This window comes from Carica papaya, chromosome 3 (genome assembly GCF_054855325.1).
Source record: "Carica papaya isolate Zhongbai chromosome 3, ASM5485532v1, whole genome shotgun sequence".
Taxonomy (NCBI): Eukaryota; Viridiplantae; Streptophyta; class Magnoliopsida; order Brassicales; family Caricaceae; genus Carica; species Carica papaya.
Window position 1 is genome coordinate 20876201 of NC_142311.1, and position 18497 is coordinate 20894697.

Genomic DNA, 18497 nt, shown 5'->3' on the forward strand with positions numbered 1-18497 from the left:
TAGAGCAATTTATAATTTAATTAATGACAGGACTAATGGACAATATTGACTATTCTAATTATTTTGACTCGATTGGGTTTCCACTATTTACAAACATTTGCATGAAGTCGTTTAGACCTATATCAGTGAAGACAGAAGGGATCCTCAACTGCTACTGTGAATGGGGATAAAAGTTCAATTTAGAAGATAATAATTCTGAAGTTATATGATCACAATATAACTTCACCACTGTGGCCCATACAGTATGCCGCGATTCACTTTCATAAGAGGAAAGACCAATACAGTACCCATTCACAGGGAGTGATACACTAATAGTCGATAAACAGATAGATAACATAGACCCCTTCGTGATAACAGTTAAACGAATTTAGTACTTTCTTTGTTAATTTACACTTATATTAAAATTAGTGACTGACCCTAAAATAAATCCCAAATATGTTGTACCTTTACAGATAACGTGGTAATTTCCTACTGTCCAGCCCATTGGGCCCATTAATATGCTTTTTTATTATTTTCTAACCTGATAAGGCCTATTGAACATGTCCTCAGCCTGTTATGCCAGTAAAACCTAACCTGGACACTGGTGGGTCCACTATAAATGTAATACCACAAGGTCTCTGTGCTTAAACTTGGTGTTGAAATTTCTATTTAGGCCTAAAGGCCATTTAAGTTTTTATTTAATATTTTTACGTATATTTTTATAAAAGCCTACTTTTAAACGAACATATGATTTAGATATTTTTAAATATATGTACATATTTTTAAAGTATTTTTCAGGAAAAAAAGAGAGAAAAATAGTGAAAAATCAAAAAATGGAAGACGGGGGAAAAATCCTCGAACACACGTTGTGAGTTAGGTGTGCCTATGCATTTGCACATGCGCATAAAGAAGCGCACGAGCACAACATTGTGTGCGCACAGGCACGCATGCCAACACTTGCGTGCCCAGCGCGCCCGTGCCCTGCACACCGATAGGACATAGCCTCCCCCACTATGAGCGTCCCACCATTAGCAGCCTCTTCCTTTCTTCTACCTGGACAGTCAAATTTATGCCACGTGGCATACATCCAAGGACCCTCCAACTCTATAAATATGGCCATTCTCCCTCACTTTTCATCCACTTCCATTTATTCTTCTTCCTACATTCATTTTTTAGAGAGAGAAAGTGAAACTTTAGAGAGAGAAAGTAAAAGTATAGGGAGAGAAAGTAAAGTTCTAGAAAGAGAAAATGAGGAACAAAACCATAGGAGTCACCAAGGGAGTCTTAGATGCAAAGTACCCTTTCAACACACTTCTAGAAATTCGGTTGCCCACTAAATATCGGTAAGAGATCTTGTATTTCTCTTACACCTCTTAGTGCTCTTTTCAGATTAACTGAGTAGTTATGATGCATGATATTATTTGCTATTTTACTTGACCGTGAAAGCATGTGACACTAAATATGACTGATGTACTGTCGTATTACTTTATGTTAATCTGTTTTGTATTTTTCTAAATCGTGTTACAATGGACCTTATACCGAGGTAAGTAGAAAGAACCTATGAGTTCGGTGTATGTGGATTGTAGATTGATACAAAGAAAAAGGATTAAAAATTTATTCGGTTGTTATCTCTGAGGGGTTTTTGTTTCTGCTTCTGTTACATTTCTATTTCTGAATTTGAATTTATTGGTGAAACACTCCCTGTGATGATGAGTGTGCTCCCTAACGAGAGCAGATTCATAAAGCCATAGGTAGGGGCCACAATAACGATGTACAACCATGGTCATAGATCTCACCCTTATAATGTTATGACACAATGTAACGTGCTGAGGCTTGGCACACCGTAACTTGCTGATATGAAATGAAATGATGTCATTCACAGTGGTAGTTGGGAATCCCCTCTGCCTTTATCAGATATATGCCGGAATGGTTTCGTGCGAAGAATGGTAAAAAATATAAACATGCGATTATTTCTTATGTTGTGTTTCTTCATCAATATGCATTGTTGTTTGGGTTAGTTTTTTGACTGAAAACATGATTTTGTCTATCTCTATTGATTATTGCCCTATTTTATTTTTTAAAAAAGAATTTTACCTGAAGAATAAATATTTTTTTAAATATCTAAGTCCACCTCACTTCGTGACAGATCTCCAAGGTATGTCATTCATTGGGTAAGAAGGTTCATTTTAAGGTTATTAACTCTTTAAACCTTAACAATGTTATTTAAATACTATTTTCCTTATTGAATTTCATGAAACTCACTTTTTCTATGTCGAAACCTCTCAAATAATGATAGTGATGAATCGCATACAGTGTTGCCCCTCGAAGCTTACCTCAATCCTTCCTCAGATCCCTAGAGTATTTACGAGTGCTTATTTTGTTCATGCTCTGATGAAAAATATTTTTGTAAATAAGTAACTTTTGTGCATATCTATTCAATGAACCTTTATTGGTTGTACAAAAACTTATCCTATATTTTGGTTGTGTAGGATTTATAGTTTATGTTACATATATTTTATTATTGCACTCGTATCTATTTCTACTATTAGTCACCCTTCTACCCCATCAGGCATCTGAGATTTTAGAATTGGTATCAGAGTAGATTCTTAGAAAACCTTTATATTAGAGCTTATAGATAGACTTGGAAATCTTAAAAAAAAATTTAGAGTTAGGAATAGCTTTCTTTTAAATTACGGATTACTAATGGAGCCCAAAATCGGACATTATTCTTTGTTGATTCCTGTTGATTTATTTTACAGTTTAAAGGCATGATGATATCTGCTTTAGGGTTTTAAATGCATGTATTACTGTCTTACTGGACCAATATGTGATTTTGGAATTTAAGATATGATTGTATTATCGGGTGTATGTTCATTATTTATGTGATTGTTTTTAATTTGGTAACGGAGATTAAGGATAAACAAGAAAGGGATGTGATCTAATAAACAGATAAGGTGATAGCCTCACTAGATATCCTGAGAGATAGTGGACGGACTGGGTTCATAGGGAATCCTACCGTGAACATTGTCTCATAGTGGACGGGGTATAGAGACTTGATCATTTGGCGCTCATACCGGACGGGGTATGGGGACGGTCCACTTCACCCTCATATCGGACGGAGTATTGAGGTTTAATGTCTTGACACTCATACCGGATAGGGTATGGGGACGGCCCTGGAATTAAGCTTGTTAAGGAAAAGGGTTCATGTGTAGTGGAGACACCCCTATGGATCCCCATGGATACTAGTAGGCTGATGAAACGAGAAACGGTGATGATTAGTTATTGTCAATGAATAAGAATTTATGATATGTTTTATGTCACTGATTGTGCATGAAGTTATGATCTGCATGATGTTATTGTCTTTATAGATTGTTTTCATAAATTCCATAATGGTAAGTGAACTGTAAATGGTTTTATTTATGATAAACGAATTTATTTAAATCTAGTGCTCCATTGGTTGTTTTTTATTTTCTACCAATCTTTACTTCTGTGTCGGTGACATAGTGTGATGTCCTTACTAGGCTAGTGTAGTTCACTCCTTATTTAACCATTTCAGATCAAGAGGACCTAGTTCCCGAGCCCGATCCGCAAGAAAGCTGTGAGTAGATGCTAGATGCTTTATAGTTCCCTTTATTTTTTCTATTTAACGTATTTCTTTCAGAGAATTTATTCTGTGATGTTTGTTTAGTACTTTTAGGTTATCGTGTAAGAGATGTTAACCTTAACCTTTATTTCGATTCCGCACTCAAATTATTATATACATTTCTTTTTTAATTTTCGGAACCGTTATAGCTGGGTTCTTGGCCATTGCAATTACAACATTATTATTGTAGAAAATTTCTGTTACACTCTTCTATTCTTGATCAAAATCTACAAGTAATCTCCTTGACCAAATCGCTTTACATGCAGTGGAAGTAGCAGCCATATATTCTACCTCTATAAAGAAAAGAGTTATAGTTGTCTGCTTCTTTAAACTCCATGAAATAGCTCCAAATCCAAGAGAAAACATATTGCCTGATGCATTTTTTCGATCATATAAGCAGCCTCCCCAATTACTATCTGTGTGCCCAAATAACTTACATTCTGGATTCTTTAAATACCAAATCCCGTATTCAGTTGTTCCAGTAATACACCGCATAATTTTCTTTGCTGCTCCACAATGATACTTTGTAGGAGAGTGTATAAACTTGTAAACAACACCAACAGAAAATACTAAAGCTGGCCTAGTGTGAGTTAGATGAGTCAAAAGATGGGAGGTAGAAAATAGAAGTTAGTAATTTTTTAGGTTAAAATTAAAGGGATGAAATATAATAAAATATGTTTGTTCTTTTTCTCTCCGCTATCCTCAATTCACATTTCTCTCTCTCTCTCTCTCTCTCTCTCTCTCTCTCTCTCTCTATCTCTGTCTGTATGACATGTTTCATACGAAAACTGAGAGCCCAAAAATACAGCCGTATATTGAAAAACTTGAAGAAGAAGGTGGGTCAAATCAAAATTCAAGAGCTGCCATTTTCATGACACGAAACCAATTAATCCCAAAAATATGTGTTGAAATACAAATCCATTCACACCCAGTTCGCGTTTTTGTTTTGTTGCTTTCTTTTTTGTTTGTGGGTTTTCTTAGGCTGTAAAACTTTTACAGTAGAAACAGGTGGACTTGCGTGAGAAATTGGAGGGCAATAAGGAAAATCCGATATTGTTTGACACTGAATTTGGATCTAAGCGCAAAGACAGGAGATGCTCGCAATGCAAGTCAAAGACCGACCACGTTTCATTACTCAAATCTTGCGGCAATAACAAGCCGACAAGCGGCCGACTCGTCGTGGCAGCCACTAAAAGCTCCATCTCTCCGTCCAGTCCTTACGAATTTTGTTCTTATTCTGGCCTTTTGCCAAAGTTCCCTCTGCCATCACAACAAGTAAGAGCAACAGCAATACCAGTTTCCGAACCAATCGAACAAGCTCCTCCTCCTCGTAATTTGACAGCAAACGAGGATTTGATTTTGTGGACGTCCACGAGGACGAAGACGACCACGGCGTCAACGGCCGTACTGTTAAGAAGAGAATGTCAGATCATTGAAATCTCTTATGTGAAGAATTGGGAAATGAAGAAGACGAACCCCTGAAAATGGTAGTTTTTATTTTTCCTTTTATCTCGATAAATAATGCAGATCGTATATGTATATATATTAAACTCTGAACTTTTTTTTTTCTTTTTTTTAAATAATGCAGATTATCATTGCCCTCTAACGCAATGACAGTGAGTAGTGAGGTGTAGGTGGATCAGAAGCATCCAACTTCCAAGCCGAGGAAGAAAAAAGCAGAAGAAGGGAGTAGTTCTGCAGTGCCAGCAGGAAAAACAAGTACTCCAATACGAAAGAAGGCAGTCAGGCCAAGGAAAAGTAAGGTGGATGGGGAACAGATAAGGGAAGTAGCATGTGACATTATCAGTTAAGTTGCTTATTTGTGAATTGAACGTTTTTCAATCTTCTTGATTTGATTGAAGTGAAAAGGGTTAAGTAAAATAACTATAAGCACGAACTCAAATATGCAATTTTGCTTGGTGTGTTAAATGTCCATATGTTTACATTGGCCATATGTGTATATATACATTTGGTTTTATATTATCTATTTTTTTATGTATCTATATATGCCAGCATGTACATATATATTAAGTGAATTTTTTACTAGGTTTTTGTTTCTGCTTCTGCTTTGAAGAACGGAAGTTTAGTCAAATAGTTACAAAATAATAATAAGTTTAGTCAAATAATAATGAATGTTTAATGTTTGGTAACATATAAGAGTAGCAGCATGATGGGTGCTGAAGAATTTATCATACGAGAAAATGAAAAAGGCAATCAAGTACTCCAGTACGGAAGAAGGTATGCAGCCAAGAAAAAATATGGTGGATCGGGAACAATTGCAGCTGGTTGATTTGCAGGACAACAGGATATCATCAGTGACCTTGAATTCTGAATCTACAGATTCATTAATGTGAGATGGTTGATTGACCTAATTAATTAGTGATAGGAATGGAATCATGGGTCTGTGTACTTGTCTAACAGCAAGTGTTCAGACTTGTAGGAAACCCAGTGTGCACGACTGCTCTATCAAATACTAACTACTATCAGCTTCAGCAGCAACCCACAAAGCCGTATTCTACCAGTTTGGCAAACTGTGGAAGCAAATTGTGTCCGCTTGATCAGAAGTTGAGCCCCCAGAGCTGTGAGTGTGGTTATCCATATGAGGAGACATTGTACTTCAGAGGACCTTCCTTTAGGGACTTATCGAATGTGAACTTGTTCCATTCTCGGGTCAGTTTTTTATTCAGAATCCTTTCTTCAATGTTGATTATTATCTGGAGGTGCAGCTTGCGTTGTTTCCCCCTAGTGGAAAGTACTTCAATAGGTCAGAAATACTTGGTTTGCCTGTTAATTTACAGGAATCAATCAAGGAGGAAATGCCTAAGAGAGTGGTAGGAGATATTTAACGTATATAATTGAAATTGTTATTTTTCATTCGTGAGCAAATTATTAGATTTAAATTGGTTGTGTCACTGTGAAGATGATGAAGTCTTCATAAACAAAATTCATGAATTCCAAAATAAAAGATATAACAAATGAGAATGATTCTTCTCAAGTAAGTCATTTAAGCTAATTATATTATATGTAGTTATTAGTATGTGCATATAAAAAAAGTTACATTGACTTGATTTTTTGGTACTTATAGATGGTGGAGGAGACAACAAGGAAGGGAAAGGGAAAGAGAAAAAGGGTGGAAGAAGAGTCCAATAAGAAGAGTTTTGAAGAAGATCTATTCATGATGATGTCGCATTAATCAAGTAAAGGCATTGTGATCGATGACAAACGCAACAAGAGAAATAGTAATGAGGAGCATCAAAAGATATATATTGGTGGTCTTTATGGAAAAACCAAGAAGGACCTCAAACTCTTCTATTAATCTAAGTCTAGAATCATTTGTAAGTCTCACTTAACTCAACAGATGGGTAATGATATATATTTCAACATAAACCTAAAATCTCATATTTTTGCCTATCATGTACTGTGTATATCTTACTTCTTGCTTTTGCTTTTGAATATAATGAATGTTTAATGTTTGGTAACAGATAAAGGATGAAGCATCATGGATACTGAAGAATTTATCATATGAGAAAAGGTAAAAGGCAATATATATGTACATAGTTGGGATGATATATATATATATGTATATATCTATATATGCGCATAAACTTAAGTGTTTTTTTTTTAAATATAATCATGTTTGGTAATAAATAAAGAGAAAAGTATCTGCTAATGAAAATTTTATCATACCAGAAAGAGAGAACAATAATCAAGATATGCCCATATTTATATATAGTGTTATATATATATATACACATATTTAGGTACAAGAACTTATAGGAGACACGATTTAGGATGTAATTCATATCAATCAAGTATAAGAACCTATTGTAATATATATGCACATATTTATATATTACATAGTTGATGTTATATATATGTGTATTATTTACATATTTGTTGATAAAAACTAGAGATCGCAGAGGATCCCCAAACCAAACCCACGATACATGGGTTAACCGTAGATAAAGGACCGACCTTTTGTGCATCTTTTACACGTGCTTCACTTCAGCACATTTCGCACGTGCTTGCAACCAACTCCAACAAAAGAGGTTACCCAAAATCTCGGCCAAGCTACTCTCCACTTTTAGATTTTCAGTATTTATTTGATTTTATTGATTTGCTTCAATCTTTAGTTCTTATCTTAAGTTGTAACTCTGTCTATTTAAAGGCAGCACAATTCATTAATAAAACAGCTCATAATTATTCAAATCTTCTGGTATTTTCTCACAAAAACAGAAAAACCCTTACCCTTTCTTAAGCCTTACCCTTACCCTTACCCTTACCCTTTTCATGTCAGCTGAATGGAGTTGGGCATGACCGATAAGTTGCACATGATCGAAGGAACTCTTCAGCGATTGACCGATGTGGTCGTGTCACTACAAGAAGGCTTCAACAGTAACCTGATACCTCACCTCAACTTGCCACGCCCCGCTCGAGATGAGATCGTCATTGACGACGTCGAGCGGACCCCCTTTTTCCACAAATCACTCAAATTGGAACTACTTACCTTTTATAAAGGAGACTCGATTGAGTTGCTGAGCCGAGTTGGCCAGTACTTCAACTTCTAAGGCACCGTCGCACCGCATCAGGTGGCCTTGACATCCTACCACCTGGAGGGAGAGGCTAACATTTGGTGGCAATGGATGAGCCGCACCTACAAAGAAGAAAGAAGAGAGGTTTTGTGGACTTGGTTCATGGACGAGTTATGGGCCAGATTTGGGTCGACTGATTTTGAAGACCCGGACGAGGTCCTAACCTGCATAAAACAGACAGGGCCTTTGCGTGACTACTAAAGGGACTTTGAGCGCTTAGGCAGTAGGGTCCACGGGTGGACACAACGGGTCTCAGTGGGAGCCTTCATTGGTGGGCTCAAGCCCGAGATAGCGAATGACATCTGAATGTTTTGGCCTAGGATGGTGAAGGGCACAATTGGGTTGGCCTGAGTAAGAGAAGAATAAATGGGTTGACAAAATAGGCTAACCTAGTCAGGGCGGACCCAACCTGTACAAACCCCTTTGACCTTACCCGATCAGGCCCTGCGTGCCTTAGTTTCTTCCACAGCTGCTCTCAGATGCCTCTTTTGGGAAGAGGTGCAGCGCCGACGAACCCAGGGACTGTGCTTCAACTTTAACGAGCGTTTCACAGTGGGCCATTGGTGCTGAAAGCCCCAACTCCTCTTGCTCGATGGTGGGCAAGCTGAAGAAGAATAAGAAGCTGAACCCCACGAGCCTGATATATCCTTGCACGCCCTAACGGGCTGAGCCACCGCTCGCACCATGAGAGTCGCGACCATGATCCGATAATAACAAGTGATCATGCTCATTGCTAGCGGGTCCACGCACAACTTTATTAATAAAAAGGTGGCCAGTCGACTTTGGCTTCCTGTCATTCCCACAAAGCCATTCTCTGTCAAGGTGGCGAACGGTCATCCCATGCGGTGCCAAGGACGATTCAATGATATCCCAATAGAAGTCCAAGGTATCCCTTTTTCCCTCACTTTTGTTTCCTTACCACTGACAGGTCTCAATGTGGATTTGGAAGTGAAGTGACTAGAATCGCTCGAACCCGTGGCCTGCGACTGGAAGAGGATGACCATGGACTTCTAGTGGCTCAACCAACGGTGCCAGTTGCGCGACCTGGACGCATTGCCCATCTGGCCAGTGACACAGAGGGAGATTGACGGGAGGCTGCAAGTAAACACTCTATATGTTATTTGCTTGCTGCTTAGAGCTAAGGGCGACACCAGGACCGCACAACGGGAGATACAGCAGCTCTTCGCCGATTTTTTGGAGCTCTTCTTTGACCTTGATCAGCTGTCACCAGCCAAGGAGGTGGACCACCAGATCTGCCTAAAGGAGGGGACCGAGCCGATAAATGTCTGGCCATACTGATACGCATACTTTCAAAAAGCTGATATTGAAAAATAGGTAAAAGAGATGCTTTAATACGACCTCATTCGGGCCAGCACCTGATGCTTTTGTATCGACTAACGGGCCCTCAACGCGGTCACCATCAAAGACCAATTTTCCATTCCCACTATAAATGACATGTTGGACGAGTTACATGGGCAGTTTATTTCACAAAGCTAGACTTGATCGTAGGGTACCACCAGATCCGAGTACACCCCCAGATGTCCACAAAATAGCCTTCCGGACACATAAGGACCATTAGGAATATCTAATAATGCTTTTTTATTTTTGCAATGTAACTTCTACGTTCCAAGCAGTTATGAACTTAATTTTTTATCCTTATCTACGTAAGTTTGTATTGGTATTTTTTTATGACATATTAATCTACAATCTAGATTGGCACTTTCACCAAACCCATATTACACAAGTGTTTGAGATATTGAAGTTGCACAAGTTCTTTATCAAGCGTAAAAATTGGGCAGCAAAAACTGGAATATCTTGGGCATATTATCATACCCCAAAGAGTTTAGGTGGATCAAAATAAAATTCAGGCACTGATATATTGGCCCAAGCCCAGCACAGTTACAGAACTAAGAGGATTCTTAGAACTAACGGACTACTACAGAAAATTTGTGCAGACTTATGGACTGATCATCTGGCCCTTAACTTAATTACTCAAAAAGGGGTAGTTTGAATGGAACACTGCCCAACGAAGCTTTCACTAAGTTAAAGCAAACCATGACCTCCACGCCAATCCTATCTCTTCCCAAATTCAATGAACCAGTCACCATTAAGATGGACGCATCAGGGGACGAAATAGGTGTAGTTCTCACTTAGTAGGCAAACCAGTAGCCTACCTCAGTAGAGCCTTGGGGGTATCTAAATAGTCATGGTGAATCTATGCAAAAGAAATGATAGTAGTCATGATCCTCATCCATACTTGGCGACCCCCTACCATATGGGCCGAAAGTTCTTTATCTAAACAGATCAACGCAGCCTCAAGTACTTACTAGAGCAACGCATCACTATACCAAAACTGCAAAAAGGAGTTTTCAAGTTGTTTGAGTATGATTATAAGATTACTTACAAACCTAGAAAAGAGAATGCCACCATATATACTCTATCCTACCAAGCCACCAGACCCACATTAGATGCCCTGTTTGTCCAATAGACTGAGTCATGGGATGATATTAAGTAGGAAATACAAAGACACCCTTATATGCATAAATAAATGCCCTCGTAGAAAAACAACCAGGACAATCGTACACCTTGAAAAATGTGTTGATCTATTATAAGTACTAGGTGGTTATTCCTCCCAAGTCCAATTTAGTTCAACAACTTTTACAAGCTTACCACGACTCCTCCCTGAGAAGCCATTCTAGGGTACTACGAACCTACAAAAAACTTGCACAATAGTTCTATTGGCCTTCAATGAGAAAGACAGTCTATGAGTACGTATCAGTTTATGAAACATGTCAAAGAGCTAAGTCAAAAATCCTGTCTCCATCTGGTTTACTACAACCCCTCCCTATTCCCTGTCAAGTATGGGATGACATCACCATGGACTTCATCGAGGGATTACCATCCTCCAACGACAGAAACTCAATACTAGTAGTCATTGATCACTTAAGTAAATATGCCCACTTCTTGGCCTTAGCACATATGTTTACAGCAAAAACAGTAGCTGAGAGATTAGTCCAAGGGGTGGTCAAGTTACACGGTATGCCACGATCCATAGTCAGTGATAGAAATCCCATCTTTACAAGCAACTTCTAGAACAAATTCTTTAAGATATCAGAGACACAACTGAAAATGAGCTTGACATATCATTCCCAAACAGATGGACAATTCGAGGTCATCAACAAATGTGTCGAACAATATCTGCGATGTCTAGCTCACCAATGGCCGAATAAGTCGTACTCTATGCTTTCCTAAGTAGAAGTCTGGTACAACACTACCTATCACCTCTCTATTGGGATGACCTCATTTCAAGTTTTGTATGGACGACCTACCATTCTATACTACCAAAAGGGTATGACAACAGTAAATGAGGTTGATCAACAACTGACAAACAAAAATGAACTACTGGCATAACTCAAAGACAACCTACAAGTTTCCAACCGTCGCATGCAACAAACCACCAACATAAAAAGACAACATATTGAGTTCCAAGTAGGGGGTTAGGTCTTCCTCAAGCTACAACCCTACCACTAACAAATAGTATTCTGACGAGCTCTCCAGAAGCTGGCATGTCGCTTCTATGGACCCTATATGATCGAACAGAAGATAAGCCCAATAGCATATAAACTCAAACTACCAAACGAATCATGCATCCATCCTATCTTCCACATCTCCCTACTTAAAAAAAAGATTGGTGACTCCACCTTTCCCATCAAAGAGCTGCCGACCACTACAGAAGAAGGCAACATCATCCTTCAACCTGAAGCCATAATTGATACTCGCTGGATGAAAAGTGGTAATAGAATCATTGAAGAATGCCTTGTCAAATGGAAGCATCTACCAGCCGAAGAAGCAACATGGGAGATAACTGAGCATATGACTAACCAATTTCCCAACCTTGAGGACAAGGTTATCAAAATTGGGGTACTGATGATAAGAACCAGAGATCGCAGAGGATCCCTAAACTAAACCCACAATACATTGGTTAACCATAGATCAAGGACTGGCCTTTTTTGCACGTGCTTCACTTCAGCACATTTTGCACATGCCGGCAATGAACTCCAATAGAAGATGTCACCCAGAATCTTGGCCAAGCTCCTCTCCACTTTCAAATTTTTAGTATTTTTTTTTATTTTGTTGATTTGCTTTAATCTTTAGTTCTTATCTTAAATTGTAACTCTGCCTATTTAAAGGCAACACAATTCATTAATAAAGTAGCTCAAGATTATTCAAATCTTTTGGTATTTTTTCACCAAAAGTACAAAAACCCTTACTCTTTCTTAAGCTCTGACTGGGACTTAACATTTGTTTAGAATGTAATCTCACATCAAACTAAGTAAAATAACCTATTGTAATTATCTACCTTCTGTCTAGTTACTCATGTACTGTGATAATATTTTGCATCTAAATCTACTATGATATGAGAACCAATTAAGTATTGTATATGTGAGCTATCTTTTATCGATATTATTTTATCCATACATTGTCTCCTCATATACATTATTTACATAGTGATAATCTTAGAAAAAAATCTAATAGTAATGCTAACAACATTGATTCAATTTGTTGCAACTACAATTGATGGAAAGATAACAGCAAAAAGGGGTATCAACGAAATAGAGAATGCACCATTAATAAGTTTTGACAAGAATGAGAGGGAGAACAACACTGAACATTAGAGACCAAGTTATATTGGAGAACTTGAATATGCCAATGATGCAATTCGATGAGCAAATTATTTTTACTTTTGCAAATAAAGATTTTGAGTCACTAATGAAGAAAGTAAATGGAGAAGTTAAGTCTAAAAATGATGTTGTTAGGCATAAAATTAATATTGTGAGTTCTACAAAAGAAATTACTAGCTCAATTACTGAAGAACTTGAGTCGTTAAAGATTCAAGTTGATGGATTTACTGGAGAAAATTGTCCAGATTTGGAGTCGATAATAAAGGAGGGTCCTCCTCGGTTCTGATCATCATTGAATCTAATCACTATATTTACATTTTCTTAAATTTTCATTAGATTAAAATATTTGCTTAAGTTGTCAAAAATTTTCATTAAATTAAACCATTTATCATTATATTAGAGACTCTTTCTATTGCCATTTTGAATTGCTATTAATAATTTCATTAAATTTATCATAATTTCTATAAGTCTAATATTAGTTACATATGAAAATTCATACAAATGTACACCTCTATAAAAGAAATTCATTCTACATTTACATACATGAAAGGAAAAGTAAAAAGAAATTAATTATTTGTAATTAATATATATAATATAGGTTAGAAAATGAAGATGAACGAGAGAAATTATTATTAGGAAGTTATTTTAATTAAACGGAAATAAAAAGGATAATTAATAATAGATAATAAAGTCTATGCATATGCAAAATCCATAACATTTAATTCAGTAGATATATTTAATCTACAACATTATTGTTGAGCACTAAAAAATATTTTGCTTTCACTAAAAAGAAAATATATAAATTTTGGATATAAACAAAAAATGTCCATTGGTAAAATTGGTAAGTTATTTTTCTTTATTAGTATTCTCTTTATATCTTGTACCAATTTAAAAAAATTATAATTAATACAAAATTATAAATATAATACTTAACTATTGATAAATATAACTAAAAACACATAAATTTTATAAAATTTTTATATTCATTCACAATAATCGTAAATCAGATTTAAAATATCAAATACATTTTTTCTACTAAAAATTTAAGAGAATCATAAAATATAAAATATAAAATATATGTATCTTTTACTAAACATATACAATTTTTTTAACTAAAAATGCATAAATTTTTATAAGATCTTCATATAGTTTTTCAAAAATTCTTCTCTTTATAAACACCTTGATCTAGGTAAATCGGTTCATTTTGTCAAATTATACATCAAGTGATTAAAAAGTTCCGTAATTGTACCGATATCAACAAACTGCTCTAGAACACCTTAGGAAGACAAACATTTGCAATGATGAATTCTGGATATCTACAAAATACACAAGATTAGGTAATTTCATATTAAACTGGTTAAAACAAAATAGTGCAAATGAATGCTTAGGTATAAAGAAAAATAACAGCTTATAGTTCCAACAGTAACCATTAACCTAAGTTATGTATTTAAATTTGGGATTTACTGAAAATTCAAAAATGACAAAAAAAAGGTTTACACTAAGGTACATACCATCATTATAATCTTCCATGTTGTAATGATGCGATCACCATCGTTATCATTAAAATCAAACACCTAGTATTGCTTGCTTGAATTGAATTTTAATAAAGTTTGTTTTCTTCTACTATTTATAGTTAAAGATTGATGCTTTTCTAACCAAAGAGAAACAAAACTTAATGTTTTATTATTTGTACATATTTAAAAGAAAAAAAAATTGGTTTAAGTTTATGGGGGTTATGGCAAGGTAATTAGATTCTTTTTTTTAAATTTACTGTAAGAACAATGATAAGATTTTTTTAAAAAAAGAATATGGTGGAAAAGATAGTGGTGGCAAAACACAACAATTGCAAGGAGCACGATGATTCTGTTACGAGGAACTTAAGAAATGCACTAGTAATTTCATTGAAAGAATAATGATAAGATGGTTTTTTAAAATAAAAATAGTGGTTACTTCAGGTTTACATAGGCATCTTCCCATAGGGACAAATAGTGGCTAGCAAGGATCAATGCAGGGTGGAGTTGAATAGCACTTGCAACACCATGGGATTGTACTTTTTATAACCTAAGATATATCCATAGTTGAGTCATTTTTTACCACAAGCTAAATAGTACTTGTAAAATCCTTGCTAGTTATTAGCATTGATAACGATAATTTTGTACTGATTGATTCATTATTTCTATATTTTTAGAGAATATACATTTAAACTAACCTTGGTAATTCCTAAGCACCCCAAGGATTCTTGTAGTTCAGGTTTACCCCATATAAATTTTTCTAAAGAGGTTAATACTTATTAATGTATAAACAATTTAGATCATATATTTCCTATAAAATTAAGTTTTATATAAAATTTGATCTTCTTAAAACATTTGAGGAAAAAAAATTTAGGAATAAATTTAAAAATGACATTGATTTACTCTTTCAAATGTATTCTCAAAATTATATATATACATATAGACAGGACTAATAACTTATTCATCCAATATATTTTCTCAAGATCAAGCTTGTATTTTCTTTCTTATGGAACATAAAGGAATTAATGAGAACAACATCTCACATTTAAATTGCATTTCCTCATGTTTAATAATTTAACTAAAATGAAGGTAATACAGAAAATATTCAAATGGCTAATAAGTTCTTCTTGTACATACATTAAAATGCAAAAGTTAATTTTAATACAATTGTGACTACATAATTAATCAAATTAATTTTTATAATTAATTTGTATAAATTAAGTAAAATATCCATTAATTATTGTAAAATCACATTCCAAATAATCATAGATTCTTTATTTAATTTCAAAGATTTCATTTAAAAAATCACGTTCTAAATAATCCTAGATTCTTCATTTAAGTTAAAGATTTCTTAAGTCATAGTATAAAATAAAGGCTAAGCAATGAATGTCCATTAATAACAAAAAAACTAATTCTTTTTCATTCTTCTTTGTCTTCATATACAAAAACAAAATTTAGATGTTTGTGTTAATATTATAAATGCCTAATCTCGAGTCGTGAAGTTCAAAAGAGGAAACCTTGGAGAAGAACTATGCTGGAAAAATCTTGTAGGACCCAAGACCATGTTGCACTTTTTTCACTTAGTAAGGCTTTACTCATTGTTATGTGATAGTATATAAGATACTTTCTCAATTCATTTTTTCTGCATTTTAATTCTATTTGTGTTTACTATGTAAATATATATGGAAATGGTGATGCATATTTTATCAATATTATTTATAGGAGCTTCCGTTATAAAGAAGATCCGATAGAGATTGTTTGGGAGAAGAAATACAATGTTGACTTGAAAATGCTTGAAGGGTTTCATGATGAGTTGACTAAGATAAATACATTAGGTTTTCTGAAAGTGGAGATTGTAATTTACTCTAGACAAAATAGACTCCATTAATAGAAAGTGGAGATTGGAAAGTCTCGAAGAGGAAAGGACATGGGATTAGAAGAGGATAATTTGCTCGCCCTCTTTGTTGAGACCTTTGACCTTGGTACATATCTGCATAGTCGTATCTTGTATGATTTTTGTTTAAATCTCTTATAGCATCTATATATACATATAAGATATATTTATGGCTATCTTGTTGGCCGTTAGCTACCTTTCGGAATCCTTTTAGTTCATGTTTATAAATAATATCATGGTCTATAAATTTTTTTTTCTTGATCAATATCGTGCTATGATTACACACACAGACAAACATGTATATATATAATTATATACATATACATATACATATGTGACAAAAAGAAGGTAGACATTATTTACTTGTATATTCAAAAGATGTAAATAAATGGGTATGGGCTATGCGAACCAATCTATATAAGTGTATCCTTAGTCTTAGTCCAGTACAAATATATATGTATCTCAATGAGGCCTAGTACAGCCAAAAACTAGGAATTAATGATATATGTTGGTTGATCATGGATGTTTGTGTCTGCAATAGGACATGTTGTATAATTTAGGTTTACTATAATGCCTATGTCTATATACATAAGTAAGCTATATGTATAATGTGTATACAGATATATGATTTTTAACTTTTTACAGACTATTCTTACGACTTTGTACATGATAATAAAATATAAACTCCTCAGTTTTTATAATTTATTACAATTCTCGCTTCTTAATGATTATCAATGTGTATATACATGCCCTTTTAGGTAATGTGCATATATGTTAACTTCAAGCATATGTACATGCCCATATTTATACATACATATATAAAAATTAATACATATCATACAACTACAAATATAGAAATATACATATATCTATTATAAATGGATGTAATTAAAATTGAAAAATAAGAACAAACCAGTAAAACAAGTAAAAATAACATAGGAGATTTTTTGGAATACTGAAAGAATTTTTTTGCATATGTATCAGAAAAAGGAAAAATGCCTATTTATAGGCTTACAAAGAAACTACTATGTTGAAAACTAGTCCATAACTTCTACATTATACCCATTACACAACTAAAAGTTACATACCAAAGAAATAGGAAAAAAACTGATCACAATTTACCCAACTAAGTAAAATATACTTAACTATAATTTTGAATCGTTCTTCAACATTCTCTTTTTGATTCAAAATTACATGCACCAAGTTTAAATATAAAATATACATATTTCTCATAAAAAAGTGCATTGATAAATATATCAGCCACTTGCTCATTTATAGTGCAAAATTTCAGAGTGATTGCCCCACTTATGACCAAATCACGGATGAAGTGATGATGCAAACCTATATGTTTTGTTCTTCCATGAAAATTCAGGTTCTTGACCATTGTGATTACAACATTATTATCGTAGAATTTTTTTGTTCACTCTTTTGTTCTTAATCAAAATATGCAAGTAATCTTTTTAACCAAATCGCTTGACATGCGACAAAAGTAGCAGCCACATATTCTGCCTTTGTAGAGGAAAAAGCTATAGTTGTCTGCTTATGTAACACCCCACCCATCACTGTGCTAAAATGATTTAGAAACTCTATTTATTCGGTCCTGTGGCCGCTTTAAACTTAATTAATTTACGCTATTTAATATTTTTCGTGATTCGTAATTTTGATTTATTTTTATTTTTATTAATTTTTATTTATTTTTTATTTTATTTTTAAATTAAAAGGAAAATTTAGAAAAAAATCGAAAAATGGCAAAATGGGAAAAAATTACCGACGAGAAAAATCTTGTGAGAGGGTGGTTTGCCCACGCAGGTGCTGGGCACTGTGTATGCATGCATGCACGTATAGTGACCGCAAGGCGTGTGCATAGTGTGCACATTCCATCCGCATGCTAGCGCACACCTCCCCTCTGCACGCACGACGCGAGGTTAGGACCTGCGCGTGTGTCCTGTCGCGTGCAAATAGGTTGTCCGCGCGTCACCTCACGCACGGACTAGCGCCGCACACTATGCGCCTGCCGTCCGTGAAACAGGCCTGCGCAGATAGACCCTTACGCTAGGGGTCTGTGTGTAGTAGGCTTGCATGCATGGCCCCTAGTGAGCCTAGGACCTTCGCACGCGTAGAAAAATTTAAGGAGTATTTTTAAATAAAATAATTTTATATGATTGTTATTTTACTTGTTTTGTATGCCTCTGTATT

At 35.0% G+C, this 18497-nt stretch overlaps 1 protein-coding gene across 5 annotated transcripts; it reads left to right on the top strand.

Moving 5' to 3' along the window:
* The first annotated feature begins 4328 nt into the window (after positions 1 to 4328).
* LOC110818489 (leucine-rich repeat receptor protein kinase HPCA1-like) lies at positions 4329 to 9873 on the top strand. 5 transcript variants are annotated; one of them, XR_015817928.1, is made up of 6 exons: positions 4329 to 5109; positions 5211 to 5428; positions 5781 to 5972; positions 6063 to 6292; positions 6708 to 6957; positions 7105 to 9873. XR_015817928.1 is itself a non-coding variant. In XM_088216254.1 (3 exons), the coding sequence occupies exons 1-3, from the start codon at positions 5824 to 5826 to the stop codon at positions 6813 to 6815; spliced, it is 495 nt and encodes a 164-aa protein (XP_088072380.1). In that variant the 3' UTR covers positions 6816 to 7009. The 5 variants fall into 5 exon arrangements, 1 of the variants encoding a protein (XP_088072380.1); XR_002540426.2 differs by having other exon boundaries at positions 5786 to 6292; XR_002540428.2 differs by having other exon boundaries at positions 5789 to 6292.
* Positions 9874 to 18497: the final 8624 nt, after the last annotated feature.